Genomic DNA, 23,174 nt, shown 5'->3' on the forward strand with positions numbered 1-23,174 from the left:
AACAATATCTAAAAAAAAGCCAGCCCAGTTCTGGAACAGCATTCTTTGGACAGATGAAACTAAGATCAACCTGTACTAGAATGATGGGAAGAAAAAACGTATGAGGAAGGCTTGGAACAGCTCATGATCTGAAGCATGTCACATCATCTGTAAAACACGGTGGAGGCAGTGGGATGGCATAGGCATGCGTGGCTTACAATGGCACTGGGTCACTAGTGTTTATTGATGATGTGACAGAAGACAGAAGCAGCCGGATGAATTCTGAAGTGTATAGGGATATATTGTCTGCTTAGATTCAGCCAAATTCAGCGAAGTTGATTGGACGGCGCTTCACTTTACAGATGGACAATGACCCAAAACATACTGCGAAAGCAACCCAAGAGTTTTTTCAGGAAAAGTGGCGGAATATTCTGCAATGGCCGAGTCAATCACCTGATCTCAACCCGATCGAGCATGCATTTCACTTGCTGAAGACAAAACTTAAGGCAGAAAGACCGACGAACAAACAACAACTGAAGACAGCTGCAGTAAAGGCCTGGCAAAGCATCACAAAGGAGGAAACCCAGCGTTTAGTGATGTCCATGCGTTCCAGACTTCAAGCAGTCATTGCCTGTAAACGATTCTCGACAAAGTATTAAAAATGAACAATTTATTTATGATTGTGTTAATTTGTCCAATTACATTTGAGCCCCTGAAATAAGGGGACTGTGTATGAAAATGGTTGCAATTCCTAAACGTTTCATACGATATTTTTGTTCAACCCCTTGAATTAACTTTGTTGAACCCCTTGAACTTTTATTGCATCTCGGTTGTTTCAGTTCAAATTCATTGTGGTGGCGTACAGAGCCCAAATTATGAAAATTGTGTCAGTGTCCAATTATTTCCGGACCTAACTGTAGCTCTTCCACGGCTAGTCAGCTGCAACTGCAATGAATGTCCATCTTAGTATGATATCCGGTGTGGAGTACACCGTGTACGTACAATAATTCACTGATCCCCTCTCCTCCTAGCCACGCGGTGCAGCCTGGATGGGTGATCAACATCCCTCCACGACGGCATCTCTCCGATCAATAGGACTGGAGCAATAGCAAAAGATCAGAACAGCCGCCCTGTGAAAAATCAGAACTCGCCAGCAAAAAAATAGAGTTAAGAAGTGCTTTATTAAAACTACATAAAACAGATACGTACAAAAAAAAAAGAACCTCCTCCCACGCATTTCATGCAGCAACAGTGCTTTCTCAAGGAGTATATTTTAGTAATCCTGGTGGTGGTCACTTCAGGATTTAGATTTGCAATATGGGCATTGTTGTGTATATTGTGAATCAATAACGCGTCTTCAGTCCAGAAATCAGGCTGCTGTTTGTGCCTTTTCTTTGGAGTCGCGGTGGGTTGCCTAGGCAACTATAGGAAACATTAGGAGTGCGCATGTGCCGTGATGAGGCTGTATGATGCCGTGAAATTGATTATGCAAGGAAGCGCCGTAATGTCGGAAGACACCCAGCTGTCGATGACGTGAGACTGCGCCGTGACGGACGACATAAACCGGCACATTAAAGAAGAAAATCACATAGGACATTCAAAATTCCCTGAGGAAGCTCGTACAAGAGCAAAACGCATAAAAAGTGCAGAGTCTGCAGAGATTTGGCACCTTTTTCCTGTTTAGATTCCATCACCTGCTCAAACGGTCGAAGAGCAGGATCAACGGAGGAGGGGTGTTGTTTGTTCCCCTTTATGACCCTGAGTGGTTTGAATGCCTTTCTCAAAGATGCCTATGTAAGTGCATCACTTTGTCATATTCATATATAAAAAGCAATCTTCACTATTACTGCTTTGTTTCCTCCTAGGTGGGATATCCCTCCCCCTATTCTGAATTGATACTGAACCTACCACGCTTTCATGGGTGTTTGGAAGGGATTAGAGGATATCTACAAGAGTTGGTCACTTCAACTTCACTTCAATAACTTCAACGCCTGATTTTGTTGTCGGAGCATGTGTATGCAATACACCTTCCAGCTCATTTGCCATCAATAGTGTTGCACTATATTTCTTTGTTTATTCTTTTCATATATGTTCTTGGATCTATTTGTGCCCCATATCCTGTTGCCACTCTGTTTCTGGACTTGGATGAGTCCTGTTTGTGAGCAACACTATTTCCAAGGACGGTGTATATATCATTTACTTTTATATTTTTCACTATATTCACTTAGTGTGTTTTATACACATCACCTTAGTGCTATTTGCACTCTGTTTGTAAACTCTCTCTTCCTACATCATTCACCAATGGCCTGCAGCCAGAAGTCACCCCCAAAGATGGCCACTATCCTGACCTGGGTCTCACTAAAAACCATCCCAATTCCTCCCTTTCCAGTCTGAGAGCTAGTCTAGTCTCATTCCCCCTTTTCTTCTCATCTAGCCATCAAATTTGCAGAGACCGGCATTCCATTAACCTTCCATCTCTTGATTCCATCTTGTGCCCGTTCTTCTATGCCCCTTAACTAACTAGACATCCTTGTCAAGAACAACTACTACTCTTTTCATATCCTCCGCTCCATGTACACAACCCTTTTATCCACCATTCTCTCCCAAGACCTTGGCTATACAGCCATACATGCATGCTTCGCTCCTGCAATTGCTCATCTGGAAGAAATACCCTCGCCGACTTACTCCAAATCTTGTTTCAACACTACTTTACTCTCCCTCCCCCAGGCTAAACAAAACGGCTTTTCTTCACTAATCAACACTCACAAGTGTAACACATGCCGACTCATCTCTTTGCCCCTCTCTTCATACCACAAATTTATCTCAAGTACTTTGCTGACAATACAAGACTAAGGTGGATTCCATCAGTTAGACATCCCCTCTGTATCCTCCTCACTTCCTCCTACCTTCCTTGCTTTTTGTTGTCAAAGAGGAAGTGTCTGTTGCTGCTCTCCTCCTACCACATGCCTTCTTGACACTATTCACTTAATGTCCTTACACCGCTTGGTTCCACTGTAATCCCTCTCGAAGACAGAGCTTCTCATACTTCATTCCATGCTTCGCCTTAATGCACCCATCTCTATTACTGTTGGCAAGAGCAGCATCATACACCCAGTATCACAAGCACATTTAACACCTCCCACCGTCAAACTGTTGCTAAAACATGACAATTTAATTATTTTGCAAAGATACACACTTTCCTATGTCGCTCTACTAGAACTAATAACTATTCCCCTTGCATATGCACATACCATAAACTCGTACTGTCTCCAAGTTCTCCTTTTACTGTTTACTTTTTAGTTTGAAGCTCTTTTCCCCAAATTTGGTCTAAATACTAGTGCCATGCACATTAATGGCACTATGCAAATAATGATATACATGCCTCAGCCTTGCAGATAGCAACTGCGGCAACTGGAAATGTATGCAGGGCAAGTCGCCTCCCACATGGATTGCTGCAGACAGACATTGTTAGAGGCTCAACATCTGCTACCAGCCATCTGAGTGGCCCCTCTCCACCGCCTAGAGCCCGGACCATCACTTAAAAAAAGTAGGGGGGTTTAAGAAAGAGGGAGAATAAATCAGAGGGGGAGGATGACACAGATGGATAAGATTAATAATTAAATAACTGATCTAAAGGCAAGCAGGTGTGGGCTAGTAATTTTTTGTACTCATGTTGATATAAAGAGGACCAACGTGAAATAAGTACGTAGCCTCACTCTAAAAAGGGTCAGGAAAGGAGAGGCCGCATTCGAGTGAGTTGGATTCAAATATATCAGTCTTAAAATGATTTCTTCCAACTTTTAATTCAAACCAGTTTGGGTCAGAAAAAACCTACACCGAATGAGTGCCAGGACGCAGTTTAGGGTACAAGCAGCCCCCACGCCTTAAAATCAGATCTCAAACCATATAGGAAATTCCAGCCCACCTGCCCAGCAGAGCTTTAGATACAAGCAAACACTGTTAAAGACACTGCACATTTGTTTACATTAGATTTTTTATTTGCTCATCTACTGAACCCCACATGAATTTACAATAAGGACCCATTTAAATATCAACCTCACAATGTGGTTCATAACCCTTAGGATTAACCCCTTTGCTGCCACCACTGGCACTTAAGGGTTAACCATGGGTTTGTTCACCCCTTGGGGCCAACTGACTGGCACTTTTTAACAGGGGGGGGGGGGGGGCGGGGTGGAGTGTAATAAATCTAACCCTCCCTTCGTTCCACAGTGCTATTAAAAAGGGGTTGGGAAGAACAGGAAAAAAATCCTTCATATACCGTATGAAACTAAAATAATAATAAAACAAAACAAAAAAAACATAGGACAATATCATTAAGTCTAGTGTTAGGGAGGGAAAAAAAGGTGATGTTTCAGCGGTGATCGAGATACCATGCCTCCCACACCATAAGATTCAGGGCCATATTCTCTAAAAACTGTGCTCAACTGGAGGGCACGTACTCATTTAGAAGTTTAGTTTCTTGCTCCTCACTACCAGATGGGCCTGCAACACAATGTACGATGGCGTTTCCTAGGGAGAATTAGGTGAAACAATTGTGCAAAATATATATGTACATTTATCTATACTTTTAGATCTTGTGATTTTATTTATAAAATAAAAAAAAGTGTTGGAGGTTGGACTATACCTTTAATCCGTCCTGTTTTAGAAACGGTGAACTATTTGTGTTGGTGAAGCTGCCACATACACTGTGCATGGGAAGTGAGAGCCAGTCAGAAATATTTTGTCTGGTGTTGATGCAATGTGTGCTGTGGGGACACACAACAGACCATATATACCCATACACAGAAAGACTGAGATGTGATTAACCAAAATGTCCTGAGTCTCCCAATTATTCCAGTATACATCATAAGGGTCCACTGTCGTGGTGAGAGGGGAAGAAGATTCTGTTACCCAATGGGGCAGTCCAAGTCTCAATGCATAATAAGGCACCTCAACGGTTGGAGGGGCCTGGTGTGTGATATACACCAATCCCATTTTGCTGCTCAAAGAAGCCTGCAACTCGCTACGCTTCCGGTTACAGCAAGCCTTATATATGCAACACAGTTAGTGGCCCCTACCTAGACATGGCAAAAGTATATATTTCTGGATCACATGAACATGTACAGTACATTCCGCTAGATCTACTTCCTTATTTTCTAATCAAGGGCTCAGATAACCACTTTGCTGCCTGTTACCTGGCAACATATTGGTCATGGGGCTAAAATCATACAAGTGTTGACCACCATTATCTGTTTAAGGGGCTCATAATTATTTTGTTATAAATATAAAACAGCTATTTATGGCTTTCCATGCGTTAGCTGCTTGTAAATAAAAATACTGCCTTCTGCTCTTTTGTAAGCCAGAGGGGCCTGAAAGGCATTGCAAAGCAACAAATGTTTTTATTCTTCTAGAGCAGAAAACTATTTATTTACAAGGTGATTTTAAAGAGGGTGGGGGGGGGGGGGGGGGGAGAAGAGCACACCCAAGTGTTAAAGGCTTATTTCAAAAGACAAAAACTATAGTTAAACTACATTTTTTTTATTTTGTGACTGTGTTCTGTAGCAGCGGTGCTCTCACGTTCATGGGAGTACAGACAGAGGTGATAATGGTGACCACATATGTCGTCACAATGTTGTAATGGTCATGCCCACTATAAAAATGTATACGAACACAGCTGTCCAAGAGCAGGATATCTTCAAACACTGCAATTTGTCATTGTGCCAAGAAACATGCACTTCTCTTATCAAAATGCTGCAGGCATCTTCAAGCAGTGAAAATTGGGGGCTTTGAGAAACGGAGACCCTCTTCCACGCGTGTACATTTGGGCTGTAATATAGTCGAGTCCCCTATAGGTTCTAACACTGATCGCGAAGGGTTTAACACACAAAAAGTAGTACTTTCTACTCAAGTGGGGACAGGGAATGGGCTGAGAGAAAGCAAAGACAGAGAGAAAAAAAAAGGGAAGGGGGAACATTTGCCTTTACAGTCTAATATGAAAAACATCGTGCAAACATCTCTGAACTTGCAACTGTGCATGAAGTGGACACAGGAAAGTGACAGTGTAGAGGAGCAGGTCTTAAAATCCATCTGAGAGAGAATTCCGCATGGGCTGGAAAATTCCACAGGCACTGGGACCCTTCTGGGGATTCAAAGAGACTGGGGCCGCATCCTCCTTAGCAATGCAGAACTGACCCTTACTAAAGATGGCATATGGATGAGGCAGTGACACCCTCTTGTAGGTGTATGGTAGCCGTGCGTGCGCTCTCCACTAGCAGTGGCTGGAGTGTAGTCATGCCAATTGGGGTGCTCAAACGTGTGTGCAGGGTGCGATGGCCAGGGTGCCCACTTAAACCCCACAGCTCCAAAAAGCTCTTCCGGCAACCCAGTATGTCCTAATTAAAGAAGCTACATGCCACAGCCCGATGGGGCTAAGAGTATTTTAACAGGAGCTTTGTTGGGGCAGCCATAAGTGGAAGACGGGGCAGGGGAAAGGGAGTTTAGAATTCTACTTTGCAGGCAGGGAAGGTCTCGCCCTGCATGTTCACGCTGCTGGTGTTGCCCAGCACCGTCACTCCCAGGGTCTGCTGTAGATCATGAGTCTCTTGGTACCACTCATGTACCACCGTGGACTCGAACGTCGGAATCAGAGTCACCTGGGAAAATAAATTTAAAAAAATTAACACACGTATTAGTGAACAGAGTACAATCTAGTTGGCTTCCTGAAAGCAGCATTCCAAACTGATTTGTTTGAATTATTTGCTTATTTACCACAACAGGGGGATCCAACAGAGCTCCTCTGATCCTGGCAACAGACTACGTGCCCACTGGACGTTACAAATTCACCACCCTTCCAGTGAAGTGCTTCATCACATTTCCCGAGCCTCCAACTGCCTAGTTTTAGAGCATGACCTCTTTGCTAGCACTTCTTTCCCTGAAATAGGCTTCCCTCCTTCACTTCGTTGAAACCCTTTATGGATTTGAACATTTCAATTCATATACCTTCTTTTCACCCCCCCAAGCTGTACATGTTGATCCAAGCTCCCAAACAACAATAAATAAAAAAAAATGTAAAGGGGGGACAAACTGCTATCTAACACCCCGATACACAGTGCAGTGTGTCCTGGGAATGAGACTCACCTGCACTTCCTGGGGCCAGTGGCTTTTCCCAGCCAGCAGCGAGTTCAGAATCCCACGGGTGACACCCTCTTTAGCAGGGTCGTCCCCGCTGATGACATAACAAGAGGAGCGCACGCGTCTAAAGAACTCCTCCTCTACGGTGCAGGCTCCGGAACCCCCAGGGAGGTATGCCAGGTCCACGTAAACAGGGAGGATTGGGGGAGAGGGAGAGCTGGAGGGTGGCAGCTTTCTGTGAGAGGAGACTGAAAAAAGGGAGGGAAAAAAAATTGAGGGGAGGACAGTTGGGACAGGCAGGAAGGGATTCGGGTGTGTGGGAGAGGTGTGTGTGTGTGTAAGGTAGGGTACTGGAAAAGCAGAGGAATTTGCAAGATGGAAGTGCAATGAGATGGCAGTGCTGGAATAGCAGACGGTGCTACAGGATGGAGGCGCCGTGAGCTGGCAGTGCTGGAATAGTGGGTGCTGGAGTAGTAGTGGGTGCCGCAGAGCAGGTTCGAGGTGCAGGGATGGGTAATGAGGGTAAAGACTTCAATAGCTGGATCAATGTGCAGGGACGCCAGTTGGGGGGGTGGAGTTGAATGAAGTATAATTGAGCAGCACAGAGGTGTCTACACAAAGATGCAAGAGTCTATATTTATACATCACATACCTGCAGAAAACCCCCGGCTATGCACTGGCGTTGATTTTATGGCACTCCCATTGCTGCGACCACCCAAAGAGGCTCTAGCATCTGTACCAGAACGTAGTCCCCGCTCTGTTGGTTCTGACCTTGCAGCGGCCCCCTTGCCAGTTCTCTCTCTGGCGCTTCTGGCCTTGCCAGGTGTTCCAGCCGCCTTACCGCTGTCGTTTCGCAGGTTGGTTGCAGATGTTGGGCGGTTGTGCATTTTCCGCTCACCCTGCACCGTGGGCAGTGCCTCTGGATCAACCATACAAGTGCCTGGCTGAGGGGGCAGAGGGTGGGGGTCCCTCAGCAGAGCCGGGACCGGATCCAGCTGTCTTGGAGTGTTATCTGCCTCAGAGTCCGACTCGCCGTCTGCAGCGATTGACGGGCATTCTTCTGGGCCAGAGTCGGAGATGGTTGGCAGAGACTCACTGACAGAGGTGGGAGGGGTCTCTGGCCCGTTGGGAATTTCCTTGCCTGAGGAGTGTGGGGGCTTGGCCAGCTCCTGGGAAGGGTCACTGTCGCTGTCCCTGGGACTCATCACAGTCACCGATTTGGGATGTTCAAACTCGCACGGGGACACCAGGCAGAGGTCAACATCGTGGGGAGATGCGGACCGCTCAGACTGTCCATCTGGATCACCGGGGTGAGAAGGGCGCACAGGCAGGGTCAGCCCTCCTCTGTTTGGTGTGGGTGGCTCCGGGGAGGCATCTCGGGGTGACTCACTCACCGGGGGGAGAGTCTGCTCAAAGGAGGAGATGGAGAGAGACTCGTCCACCTCAGTGGAGTGGGGGGAGCCGACCTCAGCAGGCAGAGATGGGGTGGTGATGGTAGGAGACACATCAGGGAGATCCTCCCGGAAGGGGCTTAGGGACAAGCAGCTTGTTTGCCTACCCTGGGAGGAGCTGGAATTATCTTGGGAGGATTTGTGGGGTGCTCGCCAGGAGGACGAGTTCTGACCTCTGCTGTCCCCTGGTGGGAGGGACTGGCCACCATTCTGATCTACCACTGCTGGAGAGTAATGCCCTGAGCTCGCCGGAGAGGCCATTTCGAGCGTCCTCTCCTCAGAACTCCCGCAGGGATCATCCAGTCCCTCAGGGCCCCGGTGCCCAGCTCTGCCCTTGTCTTGTGGCTCCAAGCCTGTGGGCGTTAGATCGAAGTTCAAGCTTTGGTCGCTCCTGGGGGTCTTGACGAGTGGGGACCCAGGTGCAAGGCTCTTGTGGGGACTAGTCTCCAGGTATCGGAAGCCGGTTGGGCTCTCTGGCTCCTCTGGGCACATACCGTTCTCTGTGCATGCCTTCCCTTGCCCGTTTTCAGAAGGAAAGTTGTCACTGCTTGGAATGCTAGTACCATCGCCCAGAATGCTAGTGCCATCGCCCATTGATTCCACGTGGCCTTTACTTGCCTCCTTAGAGAAAGCGTTCAAGCTGCTGCCCTCTTCTGCCCCATCCTTGCCCACCGGCGGTTTGACAGATTGTGCAACCTGCTCTTTTTTGGGAGGCTTCCCCTTTCCCACGCCTCTGACCTCCGAAACGTGCGGCTTTTTCAGTCCGCCTGCCTCCTTTTTCAGGGATCCTATCTTGGACACAGGCTTCCTCGCATCGGCTGGTGTAAGGGCAGCTTTCTTCAGGTCTTTGCCCCCTGCTTTGGCCACCTTCACTTCCTCTCCTTTGCCCTCTTTACTAGCATCATCCTTCTTTACTTCCCTCCTTGAAGACTCCACTTTGCCTTCCTTCTTCACAAGGAGACGTGGCTCTTTTTTTACTTCAGTTTTCACTTCCTCCTTTCTGCTGTCTGACTGGTTTTCATCTCTCTTCACGTGGAGCTTCTTTTCCTCATTTGGTGGCTCCTTTTTGACTGCCACCTTCTCCTTGGTGAACTTCAATCGCGATTCCAGCTTTGGTTTGTCTGCTGTGGCCTCTGCTTTAGCCTTGGACTCATTTAGCCTCTCACCACCTTCTGCACCAGAAGCGGACTCCTTGTTGGTGTCGGTAGAGGTTTTGCTTTTCTCCTTTCCTACTGGTCTTGTCTCCCTCTCGGCCTTCCCCAATTTCTCTCTGCCTGTTCCCACTTTAGGCTCAATGCTCAGACGGCCTGATCCAGATTTTAAGCTCTCCCTGCTCTCTGCCCGCCTGGGTTTGGCATTTCTGTCTGTGTGTCCACCTCCTACCGTCTCCAAATCCTTCCGGGTGGTAACCGGATGCTTTAAAAACTCCAAGTGTCCGAGTTTCTCCAGGCCTTCCAGGATCTTGTTTTGAGGGGTGCAGCCTGGGAAGAGTACCCGTACAATCTTCTCAGAGGGGGCAGCTGGATGCCAGACCAGCAGAGCACAGACAGAGGTCAGGCACATCAGCGGTAAGGTGGTGCCCTTTTGGGGATCACTTCCATTCCATTGCTTCGTTAGAAACTCTAGCTCTTTGCTGCCCCTGACTGGGTTTAGGACATACATTTCTAACCTGCCCACCCCCATTTTCTGAAAAAGGATGGTTGGTTCCACTGCCTGCCCACTGCTTCTGCACAGTGGCTCCGGCTGGATTCCAAGCTTCTCCAAGAAGGACAGGGTCAGTGCAGCCTCCTCGCTGCTCTTCACTACATTGGATCCCACGTCCGGAGCGCTCAGCTTTTCCCCAAGATTTAGGAAAACCACACCCAGGTCAGGAGACACCAAGTTCTTCAGCCAGTCCTCGCTGGGTTGGGGTCCTTGTGAAGGGTCCTCCTCTACCTCCGCTATCTTCCTCTGCAGCAGGCTGTTAATCCCAGGCAGGTTGTCAGTGCCCATGTGGGTGAGCAGGACAGAGTCTACTCGGTCCAGGTGACGCACCAGCTTCCAGAAGGAAGACCTCGGGTCCGACCCACCATTTACCAGCATGTTGAAGCCATTGACAGCAAAGAAGGCAGAGTCCCCCCTGCCTCCAGGAAAGACATAGCAGCATGGTTTAAACAACTTCAGAAATCCCTCTGTCGAGGGGGGCTCCAGCAGCTCGAAGGGGGAAGGTGGTTCCAGAGACTCAGAGAGGTACTCTGCAAACTCTTGCAGTCCCTCTGTCTCCTGCAGGACTTGGGACGGGTTGAATTTCAGCTCAATGAAGTCCTGTAGGTTACATTTATCAAGTTTGGATGCATCCCAGTCTCCGGGGCAGGTGACAGTCAGGCTCACACGAGCCAAAGGGTCGGATGAGCTCAGCATCTCTCCGATCTGAGGGGAAAAAACAACAGGAGTTTTAAATATGGTCTCTAGTGTGAATTTATTTTCCGATGACCAGCTGAGCCCTTATCTAGCTCCTACTGCAATTAACCATTTTGCTTTGAGGAGGAAGCCTCTTGCAACTAATGTATTAAGGGGATTTAACTAGCAACCACACAATCCTGTAAGAGCTACAGGTGTGGTGAGGGGTGGAGCCTTACCTCCTTGTCGGTGAATATCTGGAGGAAGTCTTTCAGGGAGAAGCTCCCACCGGCCTGCAGGAGCATCTCCCCTGTCCCCTCCAAGAAGGGGCCCGCAAAAATGAGCAGCTTGTGTTGGGACGGGTGGCAAATCAGGTTATGTATCTAAGGGGGCAGAGGGAAAAAATTAAAATTAAAAAAAATGGACTACTAGTATGCAAGGGTCTTCATTGACTACCACATACAGCTCATTCATTATTACTCATGTAGCTGCCAGACACGTACGCACAACATACCTCATCACACACAGACTTCTTAGAGGGGTTCATCAGAACCAGAGTCTCCAGGGTGTCCCCACTGTGATGGAGGCTTTTCTGCCCTATAATGACAAGGGACACCATGAGAAGGGTGAAGAGGGGAGAGCCTCACCTCCCCCTCTCCCCCACACGAGAGATCTGAAAACACAGAAACCGTAACATTGTTTAAAACAACTCTGGCAGAACAATCAATGTATAAAAATGGATTTTCAAATTAAACCCTTCCATTGCCAGAAATAATGCTGACCTATATATTTCAAAAAGTCAAAATAAGTCCCTGCTCCACAAAGCTTGCAGTCTAAATTTTTGTTCTCTGAGGCACAGGAAGTTAAAGTGACCAGGAGCCAACATTAGACAGATCCTCCCATGATAAAGAGCGTGCAGTGACGCAGCTCATCCTGTGGGCTTATTTTAATAACCAGGCAGGGGTTCAGGAGTTTAGCTGCACTTAGAGGGGTCAGGTTAATGAGGACGAGGGGGGAGCGGTGTTGAAAAAAAAACATTTTTTTAATTGGTTCAGCATTAAGTCCCATACCAACACTGGTCTCATTGCTGCCAGCGGTTCCTGCAATGCATTTCTCAGAGGGGCCCCCAGTCATAGTACCATTATCCTCCATTAACAAACAGACTTTCGTTTAATACAGCATAGTACCTGTACCTCTAATTTGTGTAATCACTCCAACCACTACCTACACAATCCCATTTCCAAATAACCACACTTTCTTTGGGTTTTTGAATCGGCGGGGTGCATGATTTAACACTTGATTGTCAATCTGTAGTCCATCTCATTCCTGCTAGAGACAAAGAAGGAGGGAGACCACCTTTCCTCCAGAACTATATCACCAATTGTCTCTATGCTATATCCTCATGGGATGTCCCACCGATATGCGAAACTGAATGTCCTAGACAACATTTTCCATCTCACCCAGCAGTACAATCCCTACACCAACATTCACTATAAACGTTAAATGACTCCAGCAAAGCTCAAATTACTCCTGGGCATCGGTCTTTGATTCCTCAATCACCAAATCATGCCGATTCCAACACTGCAATATTGCCAGGGCTCTCATTACCTACTATGCCACCATGTTAATATTGTATCGTCGTCTTTCAATCCCTCCGTTAATGCGCTGCTAAATATCACACACAAACACAAGACACACAAGACAAAAGACACACAAGACAAAAGACACACAAGACAAAAGACACACAAGACAAAAGACACACAAGACAAAAGACACACAGCCGGGGAGCAGCGAAGGCCTCTGTAACTCCCACCTTGGCCCACATGGCTTCTGATGACGCGTCGCCATGGCAACGTGATGTCAAAACACCGGAGCCAAGGTAAGGACGGGGGACAGCCAGCATGGGGGGGGGGGGGGGGAAATTGCACACCCCTGCAATAGAGTACTATCTTTGTCCAATGATGGTCTTTTATTCTTGAGATATGTTCGACGCACTTCCATTTTAACATCTTCACCCTTGTGATGTCAGGCTTGTTTGGTGTCTAACCCAGGCCTTTTTCCCGTCTGTTCAGGTAATACCTAGCATACAACTCTCTATACTACATTGCATTGTCTGAAGCTTCTGAATTATCTTTACATTTAGGGTCAAAATTTCACATCCATTCATGAGCACGGGCAGGATACACTGGTCGAAAACTCTCTTATTGACTCACAGTGAAAGATTCCCTTGGTCTTGTTTCTTCCAAAAGCACTCCATCCCATCTTCAATCTATTGATTTCATTCAAAAAGGTCCCCAACCAAATAATCACTGTTTATTTTAATTCCTTTTTCTTCCCTATGAAATTTCATGAACAATTCAAGTGTTGCTGTGAAAAGCTTTGGTGACATGGTGTCTCCCTGTCGCGCTCCCTAGATGATGCGTACCTTGTAGGTTCATGTTATCTAAGGCCTGGGACATAGTAAGCGCTTAGGTGCTGCCGCTCGCTCTACCAGGAGCTTTTTGCTGTCCTGACAGAGGAGACAGCAAGCGCTTGGGAGGCGGGTATCACTGTGTGTGTGTGTGTCACTTGGTAGCTTTCAGTGTGTGTGTGTGTCACTTGGTAGCTTTCAGTGTGTGTGTGTGCCACTTTGAAGTGGTCTGTGTGTTTGTGTGTCACTTTGAAGTGGTGTGTGTGTGTGTGTGTGTGTGTGTGTGTATATATTATATAATATTTTAAAATTTTTTAAAAAAGACATGTTGTGAGAATAAATTATTTATTAACATTGTGCAACTTTGATAAATATATTCACACGCACACACACAGGGATCGGGGCAGAAGGGGCACAGGGATCGGGGCAGAAGGGGCACAGGGATCGGGGCAGAAGGGGGACAGGGATCGGGGCAGAAGGGGGACAGGGATCGGGGCAGAAGGGGGACAGACCGTCAGGGGGCGGGCCGGGGGCGGGCGCGTCACTGGCCGGGGGCGGGCCAGTGACGTCACGGAGCTGGTTCGCCCTCATTGGGCGAACCGCTCACGTGACCGGCCTGTCTCGCCGGCAAGCGGGGGAATTTTAAATTCCCCTAAGACCTGCGCTTCCACAAGCGCAGGTGAGCCCCTACTAAAGCCGCTCTAATTGTGGCTGTAGGGGCTCAGTGCTGAGCGGGAGCGCGCGTCAGCACGCATCCGCCAGCAAGCGCTAAACATGGCCAAGGCCTAATGGTTGATGTGGCACTCGTAAATGCTCTTTATAATATCAATGTACACGTCAACATTTTGTCATCTTAATGAATCTAGGACCATTGAGGTGTAGACAATCAAATGCTTTTTTGTAATCTACTAATCCTAAACTGAGTGATAGATTATATTAATTACTTTGAGAAATCCCTTCTTGTATGACTTAGGCCCGGGCCATAGAGGTGTGGACAGAACGGAGGCGCGATAACGCTTAGGCTCGCCTGCTTCAGTCAGCGCGATTGCACGGACTTGCAGGCGAGCGCGATCGGAGCCGGGGGGAGGTGGTTGGAGGCGGGGCAGTGACGTCGCTGGGCCAATCGCCAGCGACGCACTGACGTCAATGTCACGGCGCCGACGTCACGGCGCCGTGACGTTGACGCTGCTGTGCAGTGATTGGAGGTTTTCAGCCGACAGCGCGCTGAAAAACAGCTTGGCGCTCGGCTGAAACCTCCAACTCCTCAGCACGCCTGCGGATGCTCGCGTGAGCCCCCTCTCAAGGCATCCTCATTGAGGATGCAGGGGCTCAGCGCGGAGCGTCCGCACGCCTCAGCACGGCTGGTCCATCTATGGACGCAGCCTTAGATGTGGTCCATTATGGTTGGGGGGGGAAGGGGGGGGGGAAGAGATTGTGTGTACACTGCAAAGGGCAGTGAATACTTATAGGTGACTTCTTTTATTTTTAATGTGCCAAACCTTGCTGATTTAAACCCTTCAACAGGTCACTGCAATTGGTTTATTTTGCCAATAGGAGTGACTGCCCCTTTAAACACCAGGCCATTGAGCCCGTTTATTTTTGGTATGCTTGGGGAGGTGGGGGAGGAGGTTTGGGGAGGATGGGGGAAATAGTCACAGATTCCATGGGCAAGACATCAGCTGAGAAGCAGCTGGGAATACCAAGCACAAAAGATGCTTTAATAGCAGGGGTGAATGCAGGGCATGGAGGATTAACCCACCTGTGCCCCCTCTATAATTCATTCACTCTTGTTTTTACAATACGACAGAAGGTGAAACAGAGAAGTTAGGAATTGAGTCTAAAATTTAAGCTCATTTGCTTAACCTGTGCTGCCACAGGGACCTGAAATGCATTGGAAATAAAGTTAAAGGGTCAGTCTCACACAAGACCCAAGTGAACCAACACCAACACATTATACACTGGGCCCATGAGTCAGTGCATGTCCCCTACAAATTTATCCCAAAACAGCTTTAAATCTCCCCACTCTAACAGTGATGTAAGGAACAGTCCTTCCCAGGATCAAAATGTACTAATGGCAGTGATATGTTTAAATGTCACATCGGGGTAAATGTATGACTTTTTACCTAAATCTTACACTAATGCAATGTCCACAGCAAGTGGTATATAATAAAACAAAAAAAAAAAAAAGATATAAAAAAAAAAAAAAAAAAAAACACATTTATTGAAGCACAGGGGTCAGAAACAAGTGGAAAACAAACCCCATAAACGTTTTTGATTGCAATAGCCCTGTCTCATAAATAAAACGCTACTGCTGCCAGAAACGGTGTTGTTTTTTTGTATGTGATTTTGCGTTACCGTTTGTATGATTTTTGGATGCTGGTAGCGATGTCCTTCCTGACTGGCCCTATAGGTCCCCTGACAATATGAATATATTCCAGAAAACTTCATTGATGCAGAATATAATTTTTATCCAACTCGGATACCCACAAGTATTTTAAATCATTTTTAAAGTCGATTTGTAAAAATAATGAGCGGAGACTTGGGAGGGGTTTGGTTTTCTGTTGCTGCTTCTTTTTTGTCCGATCTCCATTTTCAACAAGAGTTTGCACAGACAAAAGCCTGTTCTCTTCCCCCCTCCCCCAACTGACCTTCCCACTTTATCGCCTCTGATAAGAACAGGGCAGGATAAGGACAAAGAATATACTTGATTGACAAGTCATCCCCCATTCAGAGGCTCAAAAGAAAAAAAAAAATCTTTGCATCAGCAAAGTTACGTATGTTTAAGGACAACAATTAGATTGTTCAATTATTTACAATGTTTTGGTTCTAGGTCAGCTACAGAAAATGATTGTTGGTAGCGACAAATCAAATGAGCATAGTTGGTGTATCACTTGGCTTCCTACACAATATGGTGCAGCAGGGAGAACAAATGAGCACGTTTTCTCTTTTCTATCCACATCGAGTCCGTTCATCTCAATGCACATTTAGAATATGAAGACCACCAGACCACCACCGTTGCCAGGCATAGACAGAGGCCTACTCACAATCATCTACACCTCTTAGTAACAGAATATCCACAGGACGCAATATTTGCAACTCATTATCCATTAGCGGCTTTAATAAGAGCAATGGCACTGTGTTTATATACAGTTGGGGAGGGAGGCGCAAGTACCAATATACTGACCACTCTCGCCATCTGATGAGGTTGTGGGAGATAAAGTGAGATCTTCATACCTTTCACCTCGCTGGAGAAATTGGCAGAGTGACGGGACACAAATAATTTCAGCTGCTCATCCAAGTTACAGGAAGACGGATCTATGTCCCAGGAACAAAAACCTGGAGAGATAGAGAGCTAGAAAGTTAATATTTAAACCTCTCCAGGTGAATAGAATACAATATAACCAACATTGTACAATAATTAGAATACACACACTTTCCTGCCAGAGGAACCTTTAGAGAGATCTAGATATATGTATATACACTTTAATTATATATACACCCATATATGCATGTATATTATTATATGCCTATAACATAGAATTTACTCTAATAATCAGAAACATGAATACCTGCCTTAGCAAAGGGCTGCAGGAACAGACGGAGGTTTAAAATAACACAAAATCTAAACTATGTAATTTGTATCTGTGATTAAAATGCATGTTGTGACACTCCTATGAATCCTAATTGAGTGCAACATTCACCCGCTCTGACAGGTTTATTGTATCTGTGGGATGACAACCTGACACCTGTTCAGGTTTACACAGTGTCTGAGTAATGCAGGATTTGACAGTTACCTCTGTTAATGTGCTAATTGAGATTAATGGTAGAAATGGCTGCATCTTCCTTGCTGCCACAGCTCACTATATTTTAATAAAAATATTGATCTTGCAGTCACCAGTCAAACATTTTCTGCTCTATACAGCGACTAACTTAAAAAAATTAAATAATAATAAATATATTTTTTTACTTACACATTCCCCCTTTCTTCCTACAGATTTTTGCAGACAGAACAGGAAGAATGTACTTCCACCATAACTGAAAGCATGCCACTACAGTAGGAGTGGCAAACTCCAGTCCTCAAGGGCCACCAACAGGCCAGGTTTTAAGGATGTCCCTGCTTCAGCACAGGTGGCTCAGTCAACAACTGAGCCACTGATTGAGCCTCCTGTACTGAAGCAAGGTGATCCTTAAAGCCTGACTTTTTGGTGACCCTTGAGGACTGGAGTTGGCAACCCCTGTGTTACGGTCTACAGACAGACAATGTGTTAAATAGGGGTTCTAAAGAGAAAGAAAATATAAAACAGAGTTCTGCATATTATCATTAGAATGGACGTGAATTTGCAGCTACACTCCTAAAAACCACAAGGAATAAATATGCATCGTGAAGATAGGAAGACTGAATTTAGTATTTCAACTACTTGATATGTCTGTTAAACGAATGACTGCTTCTTAACTACAGTAACTTGCAAACAGAAGAGCAAAGCTAACAATTTAACTAGGACTTTAGATGAAGTCCTCGAAGACATTAGATGACCATGTTAGAAGTTTACATTTTTTTTTTAAATTAAAAAGACCACAGGATTGTGCCCTTGTTTCAGTTCTAGGAGGGACAGACCCTTTAGCCCACTAAGCAAAGCCTATATCATGCCAACAGCTGCCTCCACTACCCATAAGCCCACTGACATTGTCTAGAGTAGGCACCTTCTATGAACCAAATTTCCTCTTTGAAACTCACACCAACTCCATAACCACTCACTGTGAGGGCCGATCACGCAGCATACGACAGGGAATATACATTCACAAGATTTCCTCAACACTCAGCCAATTATTTTACCTACCCCGTCGCTGCCAGAGCGGCGCCATGCGTTGCTGGCCTCTGGCAGCAAAAGGGGTTAAATATTCACAATCTGTGGTACAATCCCACTTCCGGGCTACTTATACCTCTCCCACCCTCTCCACGCACTTTGCCAATACGCTAAAGCATGCCTTTTCAATGCAAAGAAGGAAAAATAAGGTGGGCAGCTATCTTTAAAAAAAAAAAATAAATAATAAAAAAGACTTACAGAAAATGCATAGCACTTGTTCCCCATGAAGTATTTACAGTGCTTTAACATGCAGCAATGTTCATTCAACCAATAAAATAAGTACTTTATTTAACCACATGTTAAAGTGCAGGAACTTATTAAAGGCCACCTTTTGACACACATTAGAGGACTGTTAAAGAAAAAATACTACATTCCTTTTTTTTTTTTAATATCTGCTTTTTTTATATGTAAAGCATGTGACAATGTATAATTCTACATCCGTAAACTGGCAGTCATTTGATGCTCCTGTTATAAATCCTGATTGTTAGGCACACAATCGCAGCTTTAGTCAGTAACTACAATGTATCCTTATAGTACGAAGGTAACATTATCTATTGTTACCGTTTACAGCTCAAATTGCTGGAAACATTGGCAATAAATGATCAGAGACAGAAAAGTGTTGCAAATATCTTGCACTGCTTGGGAGGTGTGCAAAACCTGCTATAGAAATCAACAGGATGCTCAGTATATTAATTAAAATAAACAAACATTATAAATTGTACAGTGGAATTAAAAAAAAAATTATTTAAAAAAAAGTTATTATCTAATACTACAGAACTGATTTTGTTGTTTTTTTTTTTTTTTTTTTTTAAACGATTTCACATTTTGCCGCCTTTAACTAGAAATCACCTTGCCTTCCACCTTCTCAGACGAGAAGGTGGGTAGGTTGATAAGACTGCCGCTCCAGACAAAATGTAGAGACTCACCAGCAAAGTAGTACTAAAAATTTATTGAACTACATAAAAAATAAAATACAAATTAACGGCCTTCCTTAATTATGCAAAATGTAACCATATTCTATACAATATTGGAGCCGTGGTTAATTTATATAAGATGATGGTGCTTCATACATGTCTAGAAGTGGAATTATACACTCAGATAAGGAGTACCAAGACACCTCGCCCCCGATCCTAAAACTGACAAAGCCTGAAGTTCGGTGACCAGGGAAGGGTACCCCCCTCCCCCCATGTCCTCTCCTCTCTTGCCTTCTCTCTTTGAAGGACTCCCTAGTACGACAATTAAGGTTGTCAATCTTTTCCCCCCCCTAAAAAATATAAAAATGTTCTTGTATTAGGCTGTATATTGTTTATCATGTGTTTTTGTTGTATAATTGCGTAATAAAACTATTTGGAATTTTTTTTTTTTTTTAAATAGAAATCTCCCACGCATTTCACGCCCCTTATGGCGCTTTCTCAAGGAGTAAAAGCAGCATAGGGGGCATGAAACGCATGGGAGGAGTTTTCTGTTTTGATTATGTAGTTCAGTAAATTGTTTTTAGTCCTACTTTGCTGGCGAGTTTCCACATTTTTTTCTAGAGCGGCAGTCTCAATCTACCCAACTTCTTACCCGCTTATTTGATTGAAAAGACGCAATCGGAGACACTGAGGATTTCTCAGCAGCTGATCTTTACCAGAGCTGTATCAGCTGGAGGAACAGGACAGCGATTCACTGCGAGTAGCAGTTACGCCACATCAGGGCAAGGTCTGAACTCAAGCTAAACATCCTTGTGAGGTTACATCTAGCCCACATAGGTATATTACTCATTATTCCATCAAACCCCACTATTGTGTCTCCTCCTATCCTCTATCATCCCATCTGGGTTACAATATTCCCTCCACAACCCGGTACTGGCTCAGTTTAATCTTTGTTCCAACATATTTTTCAACATCACTGTCTGTCCTCCTAGAGATTATATTCGTTTTTTCTTTAATCCACCTTCTGAGATGGTCATCTCTTACCAATGATATCTCCATTATACAGAGATGAGCGCTCATATACAGCTGTTCCGACTCATGTACCTCTGTTAAATGACATGTGCAATAACAGAATCAAAAACACACCAATAACAGTCTTTAATTACGTTACAACTGAGGTTGTGTAATGAGCGCAGAGCTAACCCAGAGACGCACTAATCCAATGAGTACAGGATGATTTGTAAGGATAATTAGCAGTTAACACCAGGCAGGGAAGGCAGAGAAGACATTTTAGGGGAGACCCCATTTTAACCCTTTAGCTGCCCGAAAGGCCTACAACGCATTGCAGGGCGATGGGAGACCGCACAGAGCAACACGTTGGTTACCCAACTGCCAGAAGGCAGTTAATGCTCTTTAACCACTGCACAAAGTCACTAACACACCAACAGTCTAAATAGATGCATGATATATTAAAGTGTATACACAGCATTGCAAATAAATATATACACACAAACAAATTGTGTGTGCTGTTCTATACATTGCAGACATTAGAAGCCTGGGAGTTTTAAGTCGTTTAGATGCTACACCCATGCCAGCAACAGATAACCGATTGAGGAGGACAGAAAGATCCCGGAATCCCTCAGTCATCTGACAGCTGCTTGGAGAGAACATCGGAGATCAGACAAACAGATTTAGTGTCAACTTCAAGTCATAACGCCTGTTCCCCTAATGTCTCATTGTGACAGTGACAAGTAAGAACCAGAGTGTACATGGACGTCAAACGGTCAATTTATGTACAGCTTTGCACACCATCAGCACTATACAGAAATAGGAGTTACTCACACATGGTGTATGTAATTGCACTGAAATATATGACATACCCTGTGGTGCATATACACATATACAGACAAAAGTTCATGAATATATACACTTCCTAACATGCGTGTTAGAGACATTGAAATATCTACACAGTTATATCTAGATGTGTACACACCCCTACACACACCCTATACACACACACAACCACACCCCCATACACGCACGCCCCCTATAGTGTGTGTGTGTGTGTGTGTGTGTGTGTGTGTGTGTGTGTGTGTGTGTGTGTGTGTATATATATATATATATATATATATATATATACACACACACACACATAGTTGTATATAGAAGTGTAGGGGTCTGTCTGTACACACCGTTATATACACACTTGTACACAGGCCCTCTACACATATAATACGCATCAAGGGTCTTGGCCCTCACCTCTCTGCAGCTCACACACCGCCCTTTTCAGCAGGCCAGGCCCTCGCCGGCTCTCCCCGCACAGCACCAGCCCATAGCAGCTCGGCCCCCCAGACCCCGCTCCATCCCCAGCTCCATCCCCAGCTCCCGCCAGCGCCGCCATCTTCCTGCTTGACGTCATCACGCCGCAAGGCAACTACTTCACAGGGGCAGGGGGCGGGAAGCCAGGGGGCATGATGTCACCACGGGCCAATCAGGAGCAGGAAAGGGCAGAGCCACGCCCACGAAAAGTTTAAAGGGCCATAGCAGCTGGCGCCTGCACGTGAGACACGTGATGCGCGATGACAGAGGAACAGAGTGTAACCGTGTTTGTTACACCTGATGAGCACGGGTATGGGGGTTCTGAATTAATATATATAATGACAGTGACACAAAGTGACAAGGTTTATGTGTCACGTGAGAGGGACCCGTAACAATAATAAAACTAGCTCAAAATGATCTGTGATTACATATATAATTAATGTAATGTGACACAATGATGGGAATGACTTATAACCATACATATCTTAATCATAATAATCACACGTTTAATGTTTTAGATATTATTAATGTTATTAATATTTTGGTGTCTACATATATTACTGTAAATAAAAAGATCACTTGTGAGCACATTTACATGTCTTAGCACCTAGCACACAGTGCTTCCATGGCAGCAAGGGATTCTCGGAAATGACATGCAAATGAGCACATCTTATCACCTTTTGCCTGAAATCCATTTTACATGGAACCCATATATGGTAATGCTCGCTGTTAACACAGCTTTTAAGCACAGCATGGGAATCAGACCAATTCCCACCCCCAAATACATACAAAAAAAATTTGCTACCGCCAAATATTTACAACCCCCCCTGCCTCCCCAAATATATACAAACCCCCCAAATATATACAAAAAACCCACCTCCCCAATACATATAAAAAAGACCGCCATCAAAAAAAAATACATATTTTAAAAAAAACAATACATATATAAAAAGCCCCGATGCATATAAAACCCCTCCAACGCATATAAAAAAGCCCCAAGACATATAAAGAAGCCCCTACTCGCTCCCAATACATATAACAAGACCCCACTCCCCCCAATACATATAAAAAGACCTCCACTCCCCCCAAAAAACATAAAAATACCCCCCTCTCCCCCAATACATATAAAAAGACCCCCCTCCCCCCAATACATATAAAAAGACCCCCCCTAATACATATAAAAAGACCCCCCCCCATAAATATAAAAAAAAGTAGACATACCTTGGGGATGGTTGGCCAACCCCAGCAGACCCCCCTGTTGGTGGCCCTGCTCACTAGTGATCTTTTCATTTGCTATATGCAATACGGTAGAGGTTTTTTTGTTGCCTTTTTCACCCACCATAACTTAAAATATATTAATGTATGTATCTATGTATATACATTTATATAACTATTTATGGTGTGTGTGTGTGTGTGTGTGTGTGTATATCTGTGTGTGTCACAGTGACAAGGTATACACAAGGCACCTATAAATATATGTTATAATAGTTATGATATTAATGCTAACAATGACATTAGGGAACAAAGGGTCATAAACACTATAAAGAATGACTATAATTATATTGATGACACAGAGAAGGAGTTGTTATAATAATAATTTGTTCTTGTATAGCGTTGCTAGTTTTATGTAGCACTTTGGTTTGATTTTGGTGCCTGAGGCACAGGAAGATAAAGTGACTTGCCCAAGGTCACAAGGAGCCAACACCGAGAATTCAACCAGGTTCCC

The 23,174-nt window shown here is 45.0% G+C and overlaps 1 protein-coding gene across 2 annotated transcripts; it reads right to left on the bottom strand.

Annotated features, from left to right (window-relative positions):
* Positions 1–1,141: 1,141 nt before the first annotated feature.
* On the bottom strand, positions 1,142–21,538 carry MAP1S (microtubule associated protein 1S). Of its 2 annotated transcripts, XM_075611258.1 has the most exons (7): positions 21,389–21,538; positions 16,585–16,686; positions 11,455–11,537; positions 11,180–11,323; positions 7,763–10,970; positions 7,117–7,358; positions 1,142–6,632 (listed from the first exon to the last, which is right to left on the bottom strand). In XM_075611258.1, exons 1-7 carry the CDS (start codon positions 21,528–21,530, stop codon positions 6,477–6,479), a joined length of 4,077 nt encoding a protein of 1,358 aa, XP_075467373.1. In that variant the 5' UTR covers positions 21,531–21,538; the 3' UTR covers positions 1,142–6,476. The 2 variants fall into 2 exon arrangements, with proteins under 2 accessions (XP_075467373.1, XP_075467374.1); XM_075611259.1 differs by lacking the exon at positions 21,389–21,538 and having other exon boundaries at positions 16,535–16,670.
* Between the last annotated feature and the right edge of the window lie 1,636 nt (positions 21,539–23,174).

The sequence above is a fragment of the Ascaphus truei genome, chromosome 8 (genome assembly GCF_040206685.1).
Source record: "Ascaphus truei isolate aAscTru1 chromosome 8, aAscTru1.hap1, whole genome shotgun sequence".
NCBI lineage: Eukaryota > Metazoa > Chordata > Amphibia > Anura > Ascaphidae > Ascaphus > Ascaphus truei.

Coding starts and splice junctions, on each gene's coding strand:
- MAP1S (XM_075611258.1), bottom strand. CDS start 21,530: ATGGCGGCGCTGGCGGGAGCTGGGGATGGAGCTGGGGATGGAGCGGGG. Junction 7,359..7,762: donor TAGCCGGGGGTTTTCTGCAG/GTATGTGATGTA, acceptor CCCTTTTTTCAG/TCTCCTCTCACAGAAAGCTG. Junction 6,633..7,116: donor ACTGGCCCCAGGAAGTGCAG/GTGAGTCTCATT, acceptor TTATTTTCCCAG/GTGACTCTGATTCCGACGTT.